A 23,562-nucleotide genomic window follows, 5' to 3' on the forward strand; every position below is an offset into this window, starting at 1 on the left:
AGTATAGGAAAATGCCCAATATCAACCATCCCTGAGGATTTGTAAAATTAACAGTCTCTCTAAATGTTCCTTTTTTAGCCCCTTTAATCTAATTTAAATAATCTTGTTGCTTAAAAAAAATTACATTTTTCATGTAGGTGCAAAATAAGCCTTAACTACCTTCAGCAAAGAACAGGGTGGTCTCCCAGATAAACCTTTCAGAAAATGCAACCTTCAATACTTTCTGCAGTCGCCAACTACATTACATGCAAATTGCTGCCGCACTCTATTACGAAAAATAGGTATGTTTGCATAAATATTGCCACTTGACATCTCAAAACATCATATGTGCCACAGGTTCTGTTTTACTTGTCCTACTTTACATGTGTGTATTACACCTCCTCTCTATAAGTCTATAAAATAATAATCAATGTATGTTTATTTATTCAATGTTTAGGGGCCGCATGTGTTGTCTATTTTATTCTCAGGATTTTATTTCACAATTAATTTTAAACTTACATTTGATCAAAGATAGTGAGATCCTGCCCTTGACACAGGGGGTAAATGTATCAAGCTGAGAGTTTTCTGGCGGGTTTGAAAAAACAATCAGATTCTAGCTATTATTTATTTAGTACATTCTAAAAAATGACAGCTATAATCTGATTGGTTGCTATAGGCATCATTTCCTCTTTTCAAACCCACCGGAAAACTCTCAGCTTGATACATTTACCCCATAATCTTAAGCACTGTAATATCCTAAACACAGGCCATATCTGGTCTCAGTTTTCTGTGTGACCACCGGTGAATTTCTGATAAGTCATCTATCAGTTCACTTTACAAATAAAGTGAAAGCTAAACCTACTAAATATGACTTGGTTTGGTCTTTTGGGCATTTTATGTCAACTGGTGCTGTTAACCCTACATTGCCCCCAATTAGAATCCACTATTTTCCATTATACTCCATGTAATTATATTTATCTGCATTTTTTTTAAATGATTTACATTCTAAGGAAATGATTCTGAAGTTTGGCATTTATTGTTTATTGTTCAGTAATGTCTTACCCTGTATAGTCTACTGTTTTGTATAGTGTACGGCGCTGCGGAACCCTTGTGGCGCCAAACAAATAAAGGATAATAATAATAATAATAATAGGCCATAAGAAAAAGTATCAGCTACTATGTCAGATACATATTTTGTTTATTTTAACAAAAAAAGTTAGACATGGATGGATTGTATCCTACCACACTATAAAATAACATGGAATTTCTCATAGTACATTATGTGCAGTCTATTAAAATATAACCTTATATTCATAAGAATTACACAAAGCAAAATGCACTTCAAATGTTCTTTTCAATACTTAACACAAGGTTAGATTTCTCAAAACACAATAAGAGAAGACCGACCTGAAGCATATTTTTTTAAAAAAAATACTTAAATCAGCACTTTAAGATCTACTTCCTTTCTTTACAATACAAACATTACAGGCTATGCAAAATTGATTTTAGTTTTTGTAGAAATGTCCAGACAATAATGTATTCACAGACATCTAGGTTTACTTGGGCAGGCACTGTAAAAACCTGTCTGAAGAAAGAATCAGTAAGTTACTTTACTAATATATTCTTTGTTCTAATCTTCATTGCATGTTTGCATCTGGCATATAAATGCAAGAATCATCTTTACCCCCTTAAAAGTGAAAATTAGCAATGTAATTGAGTTACTCAGATATTAGTGCTTTTACAATTCCTAATCACCAAACTGTTCTATTTAAACATAATGGGCCTGTTTCATTATGGAACGTAAAAGTCTATATGTGCTGTATTTTGCGTAAAAAATCGATCTGCGCATGCCCAGAAATGAACCATACACCAGAGAGCACAGCAATGTTCAATTCATCTTTGAGCACAATGGACCCATACGACAGTCTATGATTTCACGGGTGGAACGGGGAGGGGACTGGGCGTATGCACATAGTCAATGTACAGTAAGAGCACGCCAAGCACATAGCAACATCTGATTCAAACTTGAGGCCTCTGAAAGGTACATGTTATTCTGTTGTATCACTCGCACCAGCTACAAGCTACAGAATTGGTGTTAGTGCTGATTACTAGTGATGACGTTCACATTTGCAAGATAGAACATGTGTTTGCAATCAAGAGTAACTGTAACAATGCTTTTTATACACATTAGACACGGATGGGTGTATGCTTGATTTATGTGCGTTTTTAAAAAGATGCCCAATAAATTTGTTTTGCGTGTCTTAATGAATCAGTTCCAATGTAGTGAGTTCTAATTTACCAAAAGTGTATGACTTCAGATCATGTCATGCAACTATTATTTTTTTTATTGTAATTAACACAAATGATAAGATAAAATTAGCCAAGGTTTTTTTTTTTCAGAGTGGCCATCAATATTTAAAGTATACATGTCATGCAGTATTTAATCTAACATTAATAGTACAGACTGTGTGAAAGCCTAATTGCAATGTACTATTGTTTTTTACACATATATGATTCTTGATGATAAAAAGTCTATGGGATATATTTATAAAACTGTGGGTTTAATAAAGTGGAGATGTTGTCTATAGCAACCAATCAGATTCTAGTTATCATTTATTTAGTACATTCTACAAAATGACAGTTAGAATCTGATTGGTTGCTGTAGGCAACATCTCCACTTTTTCAAGCCCGCAGTTTAGTAAATCTAGCCCTATGCCTCTTCCTCTTTGTCTGACATACCCTACAGCACTGATTTTTGCATTATTTAAATGAGCTGTTTCTGTGGGCTAAAGATCCTGTGACGCTAATCTTATGTGAGCTTTCAGAGCCAATCAGGAGCCTGTCTTTCAAGGCTAGAAATTCCCCTATTTTGTTAATTCCACAGAAAGTGTCTCAGCTGCACAGTGCACATGCTCCTGCTAGTACATGGCATGTTCACACGCAGTAAATGCAATATATTTGTTTTTAGATATTGTCCATTCAGATGTCTGGTTAATGTGTATTTGTGTGTATGTGATTTGTAAGATTTAACTTTCCAGACACTGTCCTCATAACTTTCATATTTCCTCTGAATTGCAAATGAGATCTATAGGATCACTGTTCTCCAGACATCTTTAATAAAAGTAATCTAAAAAACTGCTGACGCTGCAATGATCACTTATAAAAAAGGACTCTCACACAAAATGAAATGAATGTATCTATCTCTGCTGACTGGGATACTACATTCTCCATTGTATTGAATGCTGTATATACTGATCAGTTTATTGAGTAAACTGATTTGCAGAAGCTCTAGCGCCTTCACAAGCCACTTATATTGCTAGCTATTGCTGGGTGAGTAGGGCTAGCTCTATCACTAGGCGAACTTAGGTGATTAGAGCGACAGGGTTATGCGGCACCTAAACCACTAAATGAGAGACATAATATTTGTTAATTGGCTATATTTACTGCATAGCCCCTCTACTCTGCTGACATGCAGGTTCAGCAGTTGGCAGTTTCTTACTTGTAAAACTGCCAACTGCTGCTCCTTCATGTTGATAATGAGTTAGGAGTGCTGGGCTATGATGTCACACTCTGGCACAACACTCCTAAGATAAGAACATACCACCATGCCCCTGCTTCACACAAGGTAAGTAGTGTGGGTAAGGCAGCATCTATCTCCCTCCCGCTCGCTCGCTTAGATCTACCTCTGACCTGCGCCTTGTCTCGTCTCTGGTAATCACATCTCATTGGCTTCTTCAAGACTTCTCCTGTGATGATCCGTAGTTATGGATTTCCATACCACGCCCAATCAGGCTTTCCGTCAACCTTCAAATCTGTAGACGTTCTCTAAAAGCCCATCTCTTTTTTAAAGCTTACCTTATCCCTGATGATACTATTCACACTATTACACCCTCACAGCTGTCCCAATCTCCACTCTAAACCACACTCGCTCCTCTTTTTTAAATGTGCCCTCCTCCGCTTAGAATGTAAGCTCTCTAATGAGCAGGGTCCTCCTGTTTTCATGTCTGCATTTATTTTGTCTGCCTTGTGCGTCCTGTTTTTCTTACTGTACAGCACTATGGAGCACTGTGGCGCCATACAAATCTATGATGATAATAATAATAATAATAATAATAATAATGGGGGCACATGATGGTAAAGTGGGGAGGGCATCTTGAGCACCGAGGGGCCATGCACCAGCCTTCTTTATGTGCTAATCAAAACTATTTCTCAGGTGAAAAGTTGGCACATGCATCAATGCACCAAGACAATGGTGTTAAATTGGAGTGCCAGAAAATATATGTACCTCCTACACATCTGATTTTAGTCTGTGACACTAAGCTATCTTTTATTTTCCATGTTATTATTAGTTGTCATACCAAGCAACACTCTTCTTTTTCATTTTACTTCCGGTCAATAAAGCCACAATGGATCAATGCAAAATGTTCCTGAAAGCATCAATTCACACTCTATGTTCTATTTTTACTAAATAAGTGTTGCTTTACTACAGTACAATATCCTGATGGGTGATCAATATGCAGCAGTGCTGCTGTGGAATAGTTTGCTACGATAAACGTCCATGTGAATTTATACAATTCTTTGAAATAACGTAAATCCATTCAAAGGATTACTATACAATTATATAATTATTATTCTGTGACAATATTTAGTTATAAAATTTCTCCCAAATCTGAATATTAAGGTTTATTAATATTACATTATGTACATTTATTAACTGCATTAATTACATATACACAGATATTTTATAAGCAAATTCAATAAATGCATAGCTAAATATTGAGGAAATATCCCAGTGCAGTTGACACTTGTTATAAGTCACTTTAAATGTTCTTTGCCATTTACATCAATGATGCTCTTTCAGGATCTCATACGATACATAAAATAATGGACTTACCAGAATTCGGATCAGAGTTTCCATCAGCTTCAGTCCTCTTGTCTGGAGAAGCTTGGTCGTAGAATTCATCCTGTGGCTGAACCAGAGGAAGAGGGTGTGAGATCATAGTTCCACTTCCTACAGGGTCATGGTCTCCTAGACCACTGTCACTGCAGCTTTCTTGGGAGCCGTCGGGGAGATGGAAGGTAACGCGGCGCTGAGACTACAAACAAGAGCATAAGAGGATACACTTATTATTGCTCTTAAGTTGTCCTTTGTTCTTATATTACACGTTCGGTAAACTGTCTCATACTCTGTTCTTATGAAGTTATTCCAAATACAAGTTTTACAAAAATATACATTGCAGAATTTCAGATTTGTTAATTTGTTAATATAATATGTCTATATTATGTAATCAATCGAATAAACTCAAGTTAAACAAAAGGCGCTGTTTATGGCATAAAATCTAATTGCAGCATTTTGTCAGTCCTTAACTGGCCTTAGACCAAAGGCTGTCCCAATGGCTAAATTAAAGTGCATGGTTCAATAACCTAGTCCCCTACCTTCTATATCAATGGTAAATGCACAGGGCTAAGTGTGATCAGCCGTGCAACTGGTGTCCATGACGCCATTCATATAAAATATTAATGCTCTATATATCATTTTCTCCTTCATTCCTCTTTTTTGAGAGGTGGACAGAAGAATGATAAGTGCTCCCATATACTTGTTAGTTCTTGTATGTAAAAAAGACTGAAAGCGCAGATGGGTTTACACTTCATCCACCCATGTGCCTTTGAAGACTAACAGAGTCATACTTCCATTGGCATACAATGGAGTGGGCTTAATTAGTGTGGCATGATCCCAATCCCATTATTTATCTGCCAGTCTTGTTTCATGCCAACTTTACACAATATGATCCAATATTGGACTGGTTCCAACATTGTCTTATAGGAAGGAAGTGTAAAAATGTCAACTAAAGTTATAACGAACTATTCGATCTGTGCAGCTATATATTGCAGAATGTATATTAGCTGAAATTGTAGCCTTTCATCCTATATGGTGTTCAAGATCTGGACGTTTCTATAAAATAAGAATGACTAGAGTCATTTACATACAGTAGAGTATTCAAACATGCATAGATTCACCATGCAGGTTACAAAACACTCAGAAAGTGAATGCACTGCTATGTATAGAATGAAGCAGGAAAAAGTAAAATAAGCTTTAACTTTTTCTATATGCCTCGTACAAAATAAAAATTTGCTAAGAAACCAGATACTCTTATCAGTACATGATCCTATTTACTTGGTACAAATTCTCATATTTCGAAAGCTTTACTTCACTTTATTTAATAGTGAAGACTAACCTCTGTCTTTTACATATACGATCATGTATCTAATTAAGCACAACTCCTTAGGCAAGTACATAATGTAAAAAGTGTTCCTAAAAGTCACTTATAGTGTTATATCCAGTAGGATAACCTTGATATGCTGCTGTAAAAAAAAATTGCTAGTCTCAATGAGATACATATATTATTAATTACACTTAAAATATATGTAAATATGACACAGCACTAATTTGTCAACATTATTCAAATGGATTATCTAAAATATATTATAAAATACATAATATATATATATATATATATATATATATATATATATTATATGTATATATTTACATACACACACATACATACATACATACATACATACATAAAGAAGTTTATTTGTTTGTTGGTAGATATCCTTTACAGCTTTCAAGGTACAGCTGCCGAGTCTTACTTTGGTTATTTAGTATCGGAAAAGTAACCTATTAGACCCCTTAGCGACAAAGCGACAGAGATTATTTTCTAAATAGCATTTTTGGTCTATTTAACAAATAATTTGCTAATATATAAAACCTGCTACACATTACAAATTGGACCCGTGCAACGCCAGGTAACCCTGCTTATTATAAATACACACACATGCTATGTATACATAAGGCTTACCAGTGTCCAATGTGCGTCAAAAATTAGATTATATATTTTTTCCTGTTTCCTGTTTATTAGTCATATCATTCGGATGTGACTAGAATACCCATTTGTTTGAATGGGAACTCCATTTCCCAGCATTCCATGTTTAATATACCAATTTTAATAACCCAGTCAGTAGAGCATTGGCTTAAATGTTGCCCTGTAAATATGGTTCTTTAAACGGATGCCTCTTTGAAAATAGTTTTTAGGGAATAGCTTATCTGTGCTGTATTATAACTGGCCCATATCAACCTCATATTACTCCCTGAATTCTAGTGCTACCATGTAAATGCTGCGCTTAGAATTGAGAATTGCAATTGGTAAAGAGAGGGGATTCTAGCCATTGTGTGGTCTTACACACCTTGAAAACTAAGATCATAGAGCTCAAAAGGGATATATAAACAGATGGAAATGTGAATTGCTTAAATAAATTAATAAATTTAAATTCAGCTTGAAAACTGGTATTCTCTGCTTCATAAAAACTAAAATAAGCTATTTTCTATATGATTAATGTATGTTTAATTAGATAAGCCATTGTCAATGCAGTTAGACTGAGCAAAATCTGTATAACAGAATACCACCCACAAATGGTGCTGTCAATGTAATTTACTGGTCCAAAGATATCACTTTCATATACTGTACATTGCTGCGAAAATGGAAAAGCAGATAATGAATATCAAAGCGAAGGATAGGATTTCAGAGTCTGAAAGAGTATTCAAGGTGTATAATAATGATTAAAATGAAAGAAAAGAGAAAGCAAACATAATTCTGCAACCTGGTGCAAAATTAATTTGTTTTGCTTATATTAAGGGTCATATTCAGTTCTAAAGAATAACGTGAGCCGTGCACTATTATCGTTACTGCAGTAATAGATGTGCATTATTAACGCTAGTACAGTAAATTCAACGCTGTTTTTTCCTCAGCTCTGATCCTCAAGCAAAAATCTACATAAAATTACTGTACTAACAGTAATAATGCGCGCCCCGAGTTGTTCTAAAGAACACAGGGAATTGAATCCCCCAAATTTGCTTTAACTGCTGACATTTGATAAATTTCAGCAGGCAAAAATAAACCATAACCTTAAAATTCTGGAGCAAATATCAATTAACACTGCAAGAGTATTTTTATTGAACATTCCTGTGAATATACTAACAGTTATATGGTTGTTTGAATGTTTGACAAGACTGGCATTGAATACAAATGAATACCTCTGTGTGTCTATTTTTTGTTCCTAGAGCTTACTTAAAGAGTTGCTTTTGGAATAGTCATCATAAACATCCAAAATATCAAGTTCAGTAATCGAACAGATGCAGAATTTATGAGCTTTGTAGGCGAGACATGGTAACATATTGTGGAGTTTTTTCCTCCAATGTCAAGCACTAGTATTTGTGCCTATTGTTTTTTTATCATTATTATTTTTGTGATACATTATTTATTTTGCTTTCTCAGAGACTCAATATCTGGAGCAGCAATCTGAAAACAGATACTCAGGAAAACACTGTACATGGCATCTTAAAATCTTATTGAAAACTGTTCCTTTTCTTCAATGTTCTGAACATATTATTTACATTGTTGCTATTACTGTGTCCATTTCCCTTGTCCAGGTTCCATATTTGGAAACTCCATAATATTTCCTAGTGATCATCTCTTTAGAACTAGTAGAACTGCACAGATCTCATGCCACAGACCCATCATCATCAACATTTATTTATATAGTGCCAGCAGATTCCATAGCGCTTTACAATTGGGAACAAACTGTAATAATACAATACTGGGTAATACATACATACAGAGAGGTAAGAGGGTCCTTGTCGCAAGCTTACCATCTATGGTATTATGGTTTAATACACAAGGGTAAGTGCTACATCATATTGAATATTTGTCCAGCTAGAATGCAAAGATTACAAATCATTTAATGGCTGCATGCTCAGTCACACAACTATGTTGGTCAGAGGGTTGTTGGCTTGTATTATCTGTGTAGAGGGTGGCAATAGGATAACCTAAGGAGATTAAGGGGGTGGTTGAGGAATATTATAATATTGAGGGAGTGAATTCCTTAAAATGGGTGCAGCCTGAAAAAAGTCCTGTAACTGAGAATGGGAAGAAGTGATGAGAGTTTAAGAGAGATGCAGATCTTGTGCAGAACGGAGGTGTCAAGTTGGGAGATATTTTGAGACAACTGACGAGATCTATGTCAGTGCAATTTTGTTGATGGCCTTGTATGATGGTAAAATAATTTTGTATTGGATTCATTGAAAAAGAGGCAACCAATGTAGAGACTGACATAGACTGACATGAGACTGGTGTAGACTCAGCAGACGAAAAACGATTTGCAAGTAAAATCAATCTAGCCGCTGCATGCAAAATAGATTGTAGGGGCTTGAGTTTGACTTTGGGAAGACCAGTATGGAGGGAACTACAATAGTCAATACGGGAGATGAGTGCATGAAGTTTTTTCAGAGTCTTGTGTGAGATATGTATGTATTCTGGAAATGTTTTTTAGATGTATGCAGCATGATGTATATATAGAGTTCATGTGGGGAATAAAGGATAGTTGTGAGTCAAGGATTACACCTTGGCAGCAAGCTTGTGGGGTGGGATTTATGGTCATGATGTCAGCAGAAATAAAAAATATCAGGCAGAAAGCTTCTATTGTTGGGTGGGAAAATTATGTTGTTTTTTTTTGAAAGATTGAGTTTCAGCTGTCGAGAGGACATCGAAGATGAAATAGCAGGAAAGATGAAATAGCAGGAAAACAGTCAGTAACGCGAGACACTACAGATGGTGAGAGATCAGGAGAGGATAGAAAATTTATATTTCATCCGCCTAGAGATGATACTGAAATCTAAAGGAGCTTATTAGTTTTCCAAGTAAAGTGGTGTAAATAGAGAACAGAAGAGAACCTAGGACTGAGCCTTGTGTTACTCCAACTGATAAAGGAAGCTGAGTGGAGGTTGCTCCAAAGAAACTAGGTAGGATGAGAACCAGGACAGTGTCTTGAAGACCTGGGGATTTTAGCGTCTGTATAAGGAGAGGGTGGCAACAGTGTTGAATGTCTAATTGAAGAGGAGCTAATAGGTTGTTTGCAGAAAGGAAACATGAGGCAAGTGTAGGCATATTAACCACTTATAATTCTTATTATGCTTATTAGGATAAATTCTCCTTGAATAATAGGTAGGAAAAGTTTGAACTTAGTTATGCATAGATGTGGAGTGCTGCTTGCAGTTGCTGTATCACGGTCAGGGGCAGGCTGGGCCGGGGGGCAGATGACCCAGGGCCGGAGACCAAAAAAAAGGCAATTTTGGGCTTGTACAGGGACGGGCCCAAGTTTCTATTACTTTGTGGCTGGTCCCTCTTCTGGGAACAGCTACAATCCATTACTGGCGCCGCTTGTCTCTCCCCTCCCTCCCCAGTATCACATAGGGCACGCACCACATGACAGGTGTGAAGACCAGCGCTCGCAGATGGAACAAGGTATGTTGTGTGTATGTGTGTGTGTGTGTGATGTGAGTATAGTGTGTGTGAGATGTCAGTATAGTGTGTATGAGGTGTCAGTACAGTGTGTGTCAGTACAGTGTGTGTGTCAGACATCAGTAAAGTGTGTGTGAGTTGTCAGTATAGTGTGTGTCAGTAAAGTGTGTATCAGTACATTGTGTGTGAGATATCAGTACAGTATGTGTGTGTGGAGTATGTCATTATAATGTGTGAGTGAAGTTGGGTCTTAATTTTCTGTGGGAGGTAGGAGGGAACTAGTTATTTAATGGATGCATTTTGTTTGCAGGGTTGAGTGGGGCAATTTAATTTATTGGTGGGGCTGTTTGGAGGGAGAGAAATAGGTTTATACATTAAATGTGTTTGCTACCTAATGTCAGGGTTGGTTGGAGGGAAATAAATCTATTTAGCAAATGTGAATATTATTATTTAAATGTTGTGGCTGGAGGAAGGCCTAATTATAAAATGTGAGTGCTATTAATTTAACACTGGGACTGTTTAGAGTTTTCAAAATTTTATGTGCCCATTTTTTTTTCCAAATTGGGCCTCCAACATTTCAGAATCCAGACAAGCAGCAAATGAGTTAAGAAGCCAGCAGTCACAAGTGGTGAAAGTGACAAGAACAGATAGGAGAGAGCAGGACAGTCTGCCAACTGTCCTGAATCTGGTGGGACAGTCCCAAATTTGGGTGACTGTCTCGCTTAGGACTGCTCGTGAAGGCAGAACTGCATGCACCTAACTGTAGTGTACACAGTATTGCTTGTGTATTTGTCTAAAATGATAACCATGTTACATCATAGGGGCCGACTATCTAAAGTACACCCTGGCCCCCCAGCTCTGGGCCATGGTGTCAGATTTACACCTAGTGCTCTACTCCTCCTTCCATTACCACCCCTAATATTATTTGGTTTAGGTTAACCCTAAAACAAATAACCCTATTAGTATAAGAGGCTTTTTGCATTTTGATAAATCCGATTATAATCAGCCAGGTATGTTTAAAAAATGGTGTAGAGAGAAGGAATATATAAAATAAAATGCAATATAAACTGATGTATTTTTTTTGCTGCATTATTTATTTTTTTATTATTTAAGATTTATTATTTATAATAATAAAGTATTGCTGAATTTAGCAACACTAAAATAGCCTCTTTATATATTGATCAATATATATTGTACCTAAAACCACCCGTTAAGGAAGGGCCACTACTTATGAGTCATTTCTGTGTGCTTACTCCCCCGGGCTAAAGTCTGCCAGCCAGCCCCTGATCTTGGTGGTGGGTAGTGTTGTACAAGAGTTGGTGAGTATAGGAGTAGAAGTAAGGTGGTTAATGGTGTGGACTGCTAAGTGGTGCAATAAATCAGAAGATGAGAGGCAAAATAAAATATATCAATCCATAATGTGTGATATGATCTACACAGAGCGGATTATTTAACATTTGGAGCATTAGTACTCCCTGGTGGAGTTCATAATAAAAGGAGATAGTACTTGAACGTTGTTGTCCCATTGTCCCTTGGTACTTCTGTGCATGTGTTTTTACTGCACATGCTATATTGAAGGAAATACATGATGTTCAGATGTAACTTTCACTAAACCTTGGACTTCTACCCAAACTATGTATAGGGTGGCTGTAAAATAACTTGTAGTTCAAAGGGAACCTTACTATGCAGGGTGCATGTGAGAAAAGCTGGTGGGAAGAGTGGGGTATATAATAAAAAAAGCAGGTGGGCAGGAGCAAGTGAGTGAAAAGCTGGTGGGCAGAGGGAGAAATGTGAGAAAAAAATCTGGTGGGCAGGGGCATTTGAAAGTTTAGCCAGTGTGTGAGGTGGTATGGGAGGTCAAAGCTTATGGGAAGATGAGTATTTGTTTGCTTTGTTCCAAAATCCACTGCCCTTCAAGAAATCAGGTATGTGGGCAGCAGTGGAGCCTGGACAGAATTTCCCATTAGACATCAGTGTATCTGTATTACAGCTTTACTGGCGAGCCTGGAGGAGGCTAATATTTTTATTTCTCAAGTGCCAAGTGTGTGAGGGGCTGGGAAGTGGGTATTGGAGGGATTAGGAGTTGTAGGAGGGGTGCTAGGCTTAAGCTTTGTCTGGGGCACTGAGAGCCCTTGTACCTGCTCTGGATCTAAAATAAGTTTGTGCCTCTTTTTCAAAGCACATGTTATATATAGTGTCATAAAATCTAGTCCCAAAGAAGTCAAGTTATTTCAAAACAGAGAAAGGTTTTTAGCGATCATTAGTAATTGTCCTTTCTTAAATTGACTCCATTGCATTCTTTATGACAATGTTTTGTTATATTCACTTTTGCACATTATTTACTTTATCCTCATCTTTTAAACTGATATGTATTATCCTTTAAGCACAACTGCATTGTCCATTAAGAGTTTATGGATGATGTAATCTACCTTGGTTGTGAGTGTGCAGAGTTAGGTTATCTGTGCAAAATGTCTATTAATAATATTAAACATTTTTTGAAAAATAAAATGAAAATAACCTGTACTTCTCTATTTTATATTACATTATGTATTAAGGATGACTCAAAGATCATTTTGTAACTTAAACTATTGTTCTTCTTACAGCTATTTATCTTAAAAAGCAGATTGTTCATTATATATTTGGTTTATTTCCTATACTTTTTTATCATCTCTGTAACTTGTAATTCCCTTTGCATTTTATGGGTCATATTTTCCAGCACAACACATAAATACAAGTCGTTCACAGCTTTATCTTTTCCAGTTTGCAACAGATGCCTTTCAGTAGTAGCACAATTTTGTTACAATTTGTGTCATATCTAATAAGTTTCCCTGTCATCCTGGGAGCAAAACATAACATATGATTCAATGACATTAGAGGCATCACCATTGCTACCATTCACTTGTCAAGCCTGATGCATTTCTGTACAATACAAATAGTGGAAATATTACCTTAACCTGTGCCTTGGCAAATTGTTTTTGTAATACACTGCAGCACATACAAATATTTAGAAATGTGATAAATATGTACTGTAAGTGGTTTGAGATAATATCTTTAGATAAACATTTACTAGTAGGTGGTGCTAGATAAGTGATTCCCAGCTTCACAAGAAAGTATGAGTAATGGATATTGTAGAAAATACATTACAGTATGGGAAATATACAGCATATGATCTATGTTTTACATGTAAATAAAATAAGTTAACTGCAATTTTCATAGTAATTTTATTTTATATTAGATATATTAAATAATACTTGCTATAAAGAGGTTCAAGACCAATACTGCCTAGGTATCTAAATGAAGTAATACAATTTTCAGTTTTAATTGTGCACAATATATGAACAAAAGTATTTGGCTACACCTGTTAATTATTGAATTGAGGTGTTTCAATCAGACTTGTTGCCAGAAGTGTTTAAAGTCAGGCACCTATCCATACAGTCTCCATTTGTAAGTGACTTCAACCGTTTTACTGTGATAAAATGCTACCTTTCCAATAGGACGGTTTAAATGATCAATATGTTTTTGGAGTGTGGGAGGAAACCGAAGCACCTGGAGACAACCAGATAAGGCCATGGTCGGGAATCGAAGTCATGACCCCAGTGCTGTGAGACAGAAGTGCTAACCACTAAGCTACATAAATGTAGATCATTTACGAGGTCAGACACTGATTTTGGATTTAATAAATTGCCCTTAGTCTTCCTCGGTCTGTGTGTGTGTGTGTATGTTAAGGGATTAGATTGTAAGCTCCAATGGGGCAGAGACTGATGTGAATGAGTTTTCTCAGTCCCTGCTGTGCTGCAGAAGAAGTGGCGCTATATAAATAAATAGATGATGATGAATGAATGGTCCCAGATTCCCACAGAAGCACTCCAACATCTTATGGAAAGCCTTTCAAGAGTGGAAGCTGTTATCACTGAAAAAGGGGGACCAACACCAGATTAAAGTATATGTACATATCCTTACAGTCCCTGTTGGTGTAAGTGTCCGAATACTTTTGATCATATAGTGTATTTACATGTCAAATGTTATTAAAAGGTCTATAATGCTTTTAGAAACGTTTGAGCCTACAAAAAAATCCTAAGAGGACTGTATTTGGCCTGTGTGTCACTAGTTTGACAGCCAAATTGTAAACAATGTGATTTATTCATTTAGCTAAATATTTACATTGTAATGGATCTATAAAACTTATTAAACCTTATTTTGTTTAATAAGTATGTCAGTGTGTACATAATCAGGTTTTACTGATCGTCAGTTAAACAGCCAATCCCAGTGAATAAATGTCACTTACAAGCAAATGTTAGAGTTTTATGAAAATTTTCTCAGCACTGTGCAGAATTTCCACAACAGTACCCTGCCCTATATCTAAACTACCCATGTCTTTGCAGACTAGATCAGCTATTGACCAAGTAAAAGTAAAAAAAGGACATAAATGAAAATGAGAAAATACAAGGACAATAAAACATGTAATGGACTTGGTGACCCATGAACACAAACCTTGATTAGGACTAAAGAGAGAGAGAGTGATAATTACACAAGCATTCTAGCTATTTTGAAAGTAGGCAAGGGCGGTTTTCTGCTGTGGAAATGTGTTTTTGGAAGATGTAAACTACAGTATGTTAATAAAAAGTTTGTGTATATTATAAGCACTGTTTAAGAAGGATATACTGATATTATATATTATGCCTCCAGTCTCCAATATAAAACTAGTTAAAAATGTTTTTTTTTTACTCAACATTGTGACATGTGGGGTAATATAATATTATAGATAATTAAAATTCATCTGTTCAAATTACATCATGTAGATGAAATTCCAGCTCTGTGCCAAAGACCTCTGGAAATGTTTGCAGAATGAGCATCATGTATGTAATGTCCTGATCCTTATGCTTATCTTAACAACCATCATTAATAATTTTAATGTTTTAACTATGTAAAAATCACAAAATCACAAAATGCAATGTAATGTAGACAGGGATTAAAAGGGAAATGGTTGAGGAGTGTGGGATAGTGCGACAATGTGTAAAACTAAAAGTGGCAATACAAATATGAAGTGTATGGTAAAAAATGATTGGGGTGTTCCAAATAAAATAAAACTAGTGATGTTGGGAGACAATTCTAATATATCAGTTATAACATAGGTTTGACTGGTAGGCAGTCCTGACATGTTTTGGAAAGATAAGAAATAAAGAAAAGGGGATATGCTTTTGTATACTATCTGTGAAGATCATTGTGACAGCACAGGCTTAGCAGGAGACCATACCATATGTTGTTCCCCTTATCCTCTTTGTCGTGTGACAAATTTCATGTGCATAGATTTTGAGATGGACATTTATTTGTTTATAGACGCTCGACAAGTCCTTTAATCTATTTGAAATGTGATTGAAACTTATACCCACCAAGTTCTTAAAGACATCCTTGTGGATAAGAAAATGATGATTTTCCATTCCTGGCATACAGTTCCTGTCCTTCAGGCAAACAGGAAATTAGCACCCCTAATGCCCCTTCTATGTCATAAAAGTTGAAAGGGGTTAAAAGGAGAACTTGTTTTTCATTATACAGTATTATTATTCTCATTAACCAGTTCATGCCACTATTCTTCCCTGGAATTTTAACATAAATTGAGTCATCCACTCAGCAGGGAAGAAGCACACATGGGGATACTCTTAGTCCCTGCCCCTATCCATCCCACAGACAACACCTAGCGAATCCCAACACAAGTGACCTGAGAATAGCCCTGCAGGGTAGGACCTTCATTATGGGAATTGTGGATGGTTCAGGAAGGCCTGCAGGGAGATCTTTGGGAGATTTGAGGTTCTAATGAGCTGGTGTTAGAGTGTTGTTTCTTATCAGCTACATCATAGGCCCTGCTCCAAATACTGCAACTGAGAAGCATTTTAAGCAGAACTTGCTAAGGGAAAACTTTGCTCCATTGGGAGATGCTCGTGGATCTGTCCACCTTGTTTGCTTACTGGGTGACTGGGGTTCAGGACCCTACCACCTCAACAGAGAGCTTTGACCGAGCTGCGAGGAACCACAAGACAAGAAGATTGCAACAGAAGCTTGGTGACAGGATCTGCCTCGCTTCTTCAGCAGCATCGTCTCAGGATGCGGCTTCGTCTCGGCAGCTCTTGCCTCTGGCACTATATTGAACTTTATTTTTGGTTTACCCTGCAATACCTTGAACCACCAGAGGTGCTGATTTCGTGCCTCTCTTCTCACTACTAGTGGTTAACTAGCTGCACTTAGGTAATCATTTGCACCTGATTATCTACTATTTATGCCTGCCTTTCACAGTTACCCGTGCTGGTCACTGTTGTTTGTTGCTTTTCTTCATTGTTGTGCTCTCCTATTTTCTGGGACTCCTACAAGCTTCTGCCATCATCTGATAACTCTCCATTCAGCCAGTCAACCTGCAGCAGTTGTATTCCTTGTTACCAGTTTTCAGTATCATCCAGAAATCCTTGTTTATTGTCTGCAATACTCTGTTTGTATCATTTCCTGCATTTACTGCATCAGAGCCACTTCTGAAACTTCAGCTTAGTCCAGAGTACTATTTTTACAAATTGGCCAGACTAACCTTTTCAAAGACTTTAATAGCTGTGTAGATTCACTGCATCCTGATAGTAATCTATATTAGAAAAAACAACTTGGTCAGGTGCCGTGGTACGCAATATACTTTGATATACCTTCCTTGTGGTTGTCCTGGCAACTGCATCAGGATGAATAGAGAAACTACAACTTGGCCTGAGAACAGTTTATATTAGTTAAAGGGTATTGGACGCTGGGAGGCTTTTGGGTAGTGTTAACTTAGTTAATATAAGATGTTGTTTACAGTTGTCTTACTGCTTTCTGTAATACAGAAACCATTGTATCATCTCTCTTTCCCTTTGCTTTTGTGATCCTAAACTCCTAGATACCAGAGTTACCCAGTGGGCTTTCTGCCTAATGCCTCGATATCCTAAAAGTTATAACAATGTTGAGTACTTATACATGGAGAAACATCATAGTAAATTAATGAGGGTTTGTTATAAAGACACCCATGTGTTACGCTCAGGGGAGACCCATAGTCAGTGTTTGAAATAGTGTAGCAGGGCACGGAGTCTAACAGCCTCTCAGGTCTTCACCAAGATCTTCCACAAGGCAGGATGGGCTTGACTGCTGAGAAACTGCAGGTCACGGCCCCTAATAAACCTACAGAGGTGAGGGACAGATAAACAAGCTGCAACAAAATATAGAATGGGTACCTGTAGCTGATGTCAGAGGTACAACGGAGATCTCAAAGGAGTAGTGAGGCACAGCCGGGTCTAGTACACAATAGCAGATGACAGCTGTGCCAAGGGAGGATCCAATAGAATATTGAGGTCCAAACCGGGTGTGGTACACAATAGCAGTCATCAGGAGGTGCAAGGAGCAATACAGGAGCAGACAAAGGGAGCCAGAAATCAGGTGTGTAACCTCTTGCTCTGACACAGGGCTTGTGTCAAAACGCAATATATATACCAAGGTTTGCAAAATGTTTACACAACATGGGCTATCATACCTTGCTGAATAACAAATTGTTTTCTGGGTACAAAAAAAAAAAAAATAGCTTATTTTTCTTATTTTCTTTTCTTCTATTTTTTATTTAAATTTATATGTATACTGTCTTTGTCATGTCTGTAGACGCCATTATGCAGAAACCTTTCCTCAACCATTAGATCTTTCTTATTTTCTGTAGTACAGTGATTTTATTGTCTGTTGATCAGAAATGACCACCAAACAATATCTTGTAAGGGATTCTGCCTTCACAATGGGACTACCCTTAGAGAGTCTCCCTTAACCATGGGTTTTTCTCCACTAGTGCTGTGGGATTACCCGATGTTCTATGAGATCATCACACATGCAAGAGATTATGTCGCTGCTAGTGGATCTTTTGTATAAAGTAAACAGTGCTTTAGAGATGACAAAATATGTATAAATATATTAGAGGCAAATACAAACATTTTCTAGCAAACTGTTTGCCATCTGTGGGCCTTAGTGCAAACAGTCATCAATTGGGAATAAAAGAAAGACAATTTCACCATTAGCACAGGAAGGAGTTCTTTATTGGTTTAGCTGTGATTTTTTTTTATTTTGTTTTTCACATGAGGTGGTGATCATCATCATCATCTATTTATATAGCGTCACTAATTCTGCAGCACTGTACAGAGAAATCTTTCACATCAGTCCCTGTCCCATTGGAGCTTACAATCTAAATCCTCTTACATACACACACACAGACCGAGAGAGACTAAGGGCAATTTAATAGCAGCCAATTAACCTACCAATATGTTTTGGAATGTGGGAGGGAAACCTAAGCACCCAGAGGAAACCCACACAAACACAGGGAGAACATACAATCTCCACACATATAAGGCCATGGTCGGGAATCAAATTCATGACCCCAGTGATGTGAGGCAGAAGTGCTAACCACTAAGCCACCATGCTGCCCATATTATAAATTCACTATGAGAATGAAAAACGGTCTGCATGCCTTTCTTACAAACAATGCTATCTGTTCCTATAATTAGTAGAGTATTTTATGAGGGTGATTGATCCGGGAAATATTTGGTAATTGGCAACTGTTACCCATTGTTTTGCCTTTTATTACTCTGGAGCAAATTTAGCTTTTATATTGTGTTGCACTCAATGGTGGACCTGTGTCTTTTTTCAATTGTACCCTGAATAACCCACAGTTAGTGTGGTGCAAGACAGAACACAACCCAAGGAAATAGGATAAACAAGAACATAACTATATATATATATATATATATATATATATATATATATATATATATATACATAACTATATATATATATATATATATATATATATGTATATGTATATATGCTGCCGATTCCTTATATTGAAGAATTAAAGATGATAAACTTCTAAACCAAAAAGTATATTCTTAAAAAATGTTGCAATACATCCTTATTTGACATTTCTTAATAAACTGAATGCTAGCATTAGGTTGGATAAATTACCATAGACTAAATGAGGACAAGTGATTTGGTAAACTATCATAATCATGCATTTATTAAGTAAATGTTCTTCTACAGTATATCACACTGTCTTATCTATTACTTGTAGTATGCTCATTTCCATAATTCCCAGAGGGTATTCCTGCATGTGTTAGAAGAACAAGGCAGAAATCCTTCTTGTTATAGGTATAGCAAGTCAAGCTTTCCTTTATCCAGTTTTTCAATTAGATTATAAGTCTATGTACCCTGGATTTCTAACATATTTTAGTGATTAACCTGGAAACCAGCTCTAAAAAGTGTATAAATCAATAGATATTTGTAACCATTTTCCTAATTACCAGTTGTACAGGTGATTTATTATCATGGATCACAAAAGACATTCATATTTATACACTGCAAGGTATTATATATATACATTTATTTTCTGCATTAACCTCCTCCTATGTCCACTAAAGATACGAAAATGCAATATGTCTTATTTTCTCAGAGAATTTTGATATAAAACATGCATATCAATATAATTTTAAAAATAAAGCAAACTTAAAGCCTAACTTAAGTGATAGAACTTATTAAAATTAAGTTAATCTTACACTAATGATGCTTGGATAAAGACACTTATGCTATATTACTAAACCTCGTTTCAGTTAGAGAATAAAAATATAAAAGGCAGCTCAGTTCTGCTTAGGTCCTACATCTTAATATAGTTTACATATTTGTAGTATACTGTATGTATACTATATTACCAAATATTACACCTGCGTTTTATAGAACGTTATCGTTCATTTTTCTCACAGTTTACATTTCTGTGAATAGTTGTGAAGAATTTTGCTCCTTCAATAAAAGACTGCTAAACTGAATATTTTAAAGGTGACTTAAGTTATGTTGCAAAATACTTGGCAAAAGATTTTACAAGAGCAAATTGCTGCGTACTATAGATATAGAATTTGTTCTGAGTACTTGTTTCTAAATAAATGTGCATTGCTTGGGGGCTATTACAATTACAACCCAATTACTGGAATGTAGATATGTCTGAGACATGGTTATATTTGTTGAAGATGCATGTCTACATTTTAAATACCACCATTATTCAATTAGTATCGAATCTAGAGGCTATTTAAAGCATGTTTTTTGAATTAAGAAGATAAATGAATTCTGTGCTGGATTGGGTACAGTGCACTTCTTTAATGTATACATTCCATAGTTTGTTATTTATAGCTACTGTTCTTTGGGTGTTGTACTTTTGCGAACGTATAATGAAACCACATTAAAGGTATTTGATTTTTCCCTTTACTAACAGCATACAATCTTAAGTATTTTCAAAATATGAATGTCTTGTAAAGTAACATTTCATATAAATGCATATCTAATGCAGTTTCACTTTATATATTTGGCTTCATACAAGGATTAGTTGTTGATACATAAGTCTCCCGGACTGATCATACACATGCAAATATTGCATCTAATTTACTGTTTCAAAATGTTGTTTTTTTTTTGCTAAAAAACAGTATTCAATTATTCACGTTGGTTTTTTTCCTTAAACCTTCCCCAAGGATTGAAAAAAGCTCATGTACAGCTGCTAACAATTCACTCAATTTAATGACTTTTTCCATCAAATATGCAAGATTGATTTCATATATAATAATTGCAGAATGGAAACAATTTTCTTTATAAAGGATTTATAATATTGGTGTATTGTCAATCTATGTATTAGCAGTGCCCAAGGACAGTTCTGCTTCTTATATGAGATAACAAACTTATGAAAAAATGGCCTATTAAAGATTGTTGACAACATGAAATACAATACTAAAAATAATTGAAGCTTAGAATTTAACTCCCCCTAAAAAACTAAAACCATAAGATAACATAATAAAATGGTGGATGAAACAGAACATATAATGAAAATGACCATTTACAAACTGCACAATATATGGTAGAGCTTTGTATTTAACTTTGCGCAAATGCACCTTTTGACCGTCACCACATAAGGATCATGGCCAATCTCTGCTTTGGGAAGTCACTTGTTGCAAATGCTGCGCATGATCATTTCCATGATCATGGGCCCAGATGGTAACTAATGTACGTTACTGCAAAAGTAAAAATGTAATTTCAAAGTCTTCCCTACTGTAATTTTCATTTCACCCTACCACAATGTTACATGAAACATTATTATTATTATCATCATTTATTTGTTAGGCGCCACAAGGTTTCCGCAGCGCCGCACATAGTAAACATTTAGATATTGCAAGCTTGATTTCATGTTAACATGCAACTGCAGGGCACAATACCTGCTGTTCTTTTCAATAGAGGTGATGAGGTATTCTATGCATATTTATTGATGAGTACTGCATAGATTAAGTTTTTAACTGAAGACTGGAGCAATCATACATGATAAAACAGCTACTATCATCTCCCAATTTCATGTGACAGCAGAGGGGGTCCCACGGGAGATACACTCCATATTTGTTACATAGAAGCAGATGATAAAGAAGATTGTTTATTTAAAACCAGACAACACATTTAATTATAACTCATTTATTTTTCATAAAATGTGTTACACATTTGAGTCTTTGTGATTTAGTCATCATAGTAAGGAGACACAGATACAGCCATTATTACTCCAGTAAATGCAATATCTCCATTTTTGAAGCACAATTAAGTTCCTTTGCCTGAGAACAAGCATGTCTGCACATAGTGACAGCCTTTCTTCATCTAGCTAGGCTTTATAAAGGAACAATCGGGTGAACATGGCTCCTCCCAGCAGTTTCCATCATGCTGTGCTAAGCCATTTGTAAACCTGTATAAAAGACCCCAATTGTACACCTTTGTAAAATGTGCAATAAATGGTGGCTTAGTGGTTAGCACTTCTGCCTCACAGCACTGGGGTCATGAGTTCAATTCCCGACCATGGTCTTTTCTGTGTGCAGTTTGTATGTTCTCCCCGGGTTTGCGTGGGTTTCCTCCGGGTGCTCCAATTTTCTCCCAATTTTCTCCCAACTGATAGGTTAACCCTAGTCTGTCTGTCTGTCTGTGTGTGTGTGTTAGGGAATTTAGACTGTAAGCTCCAATGGGGCAGGGACTGATGTGAGTGAGTTCTCTGTACAGCGCTGCAGAATCAGGGGCACTATATAAATACACCATTTAGCATATAACAGCTTATGGATACATTTTCACTCAGGAGGTCAATTCCTACAATTCTATGTCATTCCTGATAAGTACCCTCTAATCAGTGGGTCATCTTTCAGCATTCAAAAAGGGGATATCTCTAGACACATTAGTACATAGCTAAACTTGTATATATACAAAGTGAACTAAATGTTAATTAAAAGTTAGCATAAATTGGATGAGCTGCATACATATCTTCTCTAGATGGACAGACAATCTTACATGAAGATTGTGTATACAACAGCTCCCACAGTTGAAAGCTCTTTATTGATAGGTAGAACTTTTCTGCAGACTGCAAAAAAAAAACTTTCAACTGCTATCCTAGATGAGTAGTTTTTACATCCTTTGTACAAATAACTTTTCTAACCGAGAAGTTGAAAACCATTAATGTTGGCATATGACAATGTGGGGGAATGGTTTGTATGCACGGTTCCTACAAACTCTCCCTCTCAAGGCAAGTACTGATAGATGCACTCTGCTAATAATATATTTAAGAAACTAAAGGAAACATGGGTTTTTTGTTGTAACAATGTTTCATTAAATTAAAAGAAAAAGTCTAAAATTTTAGATTTCTGACATGTCACATACAATATTATAGGACTAGTAAATGGTAAATATAATTATCCAGTATTTATAAAGCACAAATATCTTGCAAAGAACTTTACATGTAGTAAAAGGAGCACAGTAGACTGCAAAAGAATAACTCCAGACTGAGAAGAAGCTGCCCCTCAATGTAACACAAATATAAACCATCAGTTGTTTAAGAGAGGATTATAGTTTTCTTTATTTTGTAAGTTATTTGAGTAAGTTAAAACTTACTGGTCTTAATGGTCACTAACCCTCAAATTTGTGACTGAAGTACATTCACTTTATTCAATTTCATTCAATGTCATTTGTATTATTTTGGTATTCACAAAGTCACCTACATTTTCTCCGGTTTACACACTTTCCCTTTTAATTCTGCTTTCTAGGTATGCTTCTCTTTCCCCTTATTTAAAGAAATAAACTTACACCTTAAGCCCCAGACCCTCCTGGATTTGGTATCAATTCCCATCCCCTTGCTGGA

General features: G+C 36.1%; 1 protein-coding gene across 3 annotated transcripts in view; it reads right to left on the reverse strand.

Annotated features, from left to right (window-relative positions):
- Positions 1-23,562, reverse strand: part of PCDH9 (protocadherin 9) — a 1,670,245-nt gene that overhangs the window by 408,766 nt on the left and 1,237,917 nt on the right. For 2 of the 3 annotated variants that reach the window (XM_075199801.1, XM_075199800.1), the window contains one exon: positions 4,874-5,075. The exons of the other annotated variant lie outside the window; for it this stretch is intronic. In XM_075199801.1, coding sequence (XP_075055902.1) covers positions 4,874-5,075 — 202 coding nt within the window. The remainder of the gene's footprint in view (positions 1-4,873; positions 5,076-23,562) is intronic. 3 annotated transcript variants of the gene reach the window in all.

This window comes from Mixophyes fleayi, chromosome 2, assembly GCF_038048845.1.
Source record: "Mixophyes fleayi isolate aMixFle1 chromosome 2, aMixFle1.hap1, whole genome shotgun sequence".
NCBI classification, from domain to species: Eukaryota; Metazoa; Chordata; class Amphibia; order Anura; family Limnodynastidae; genus Mixophyes; species Mixophyes fleayi.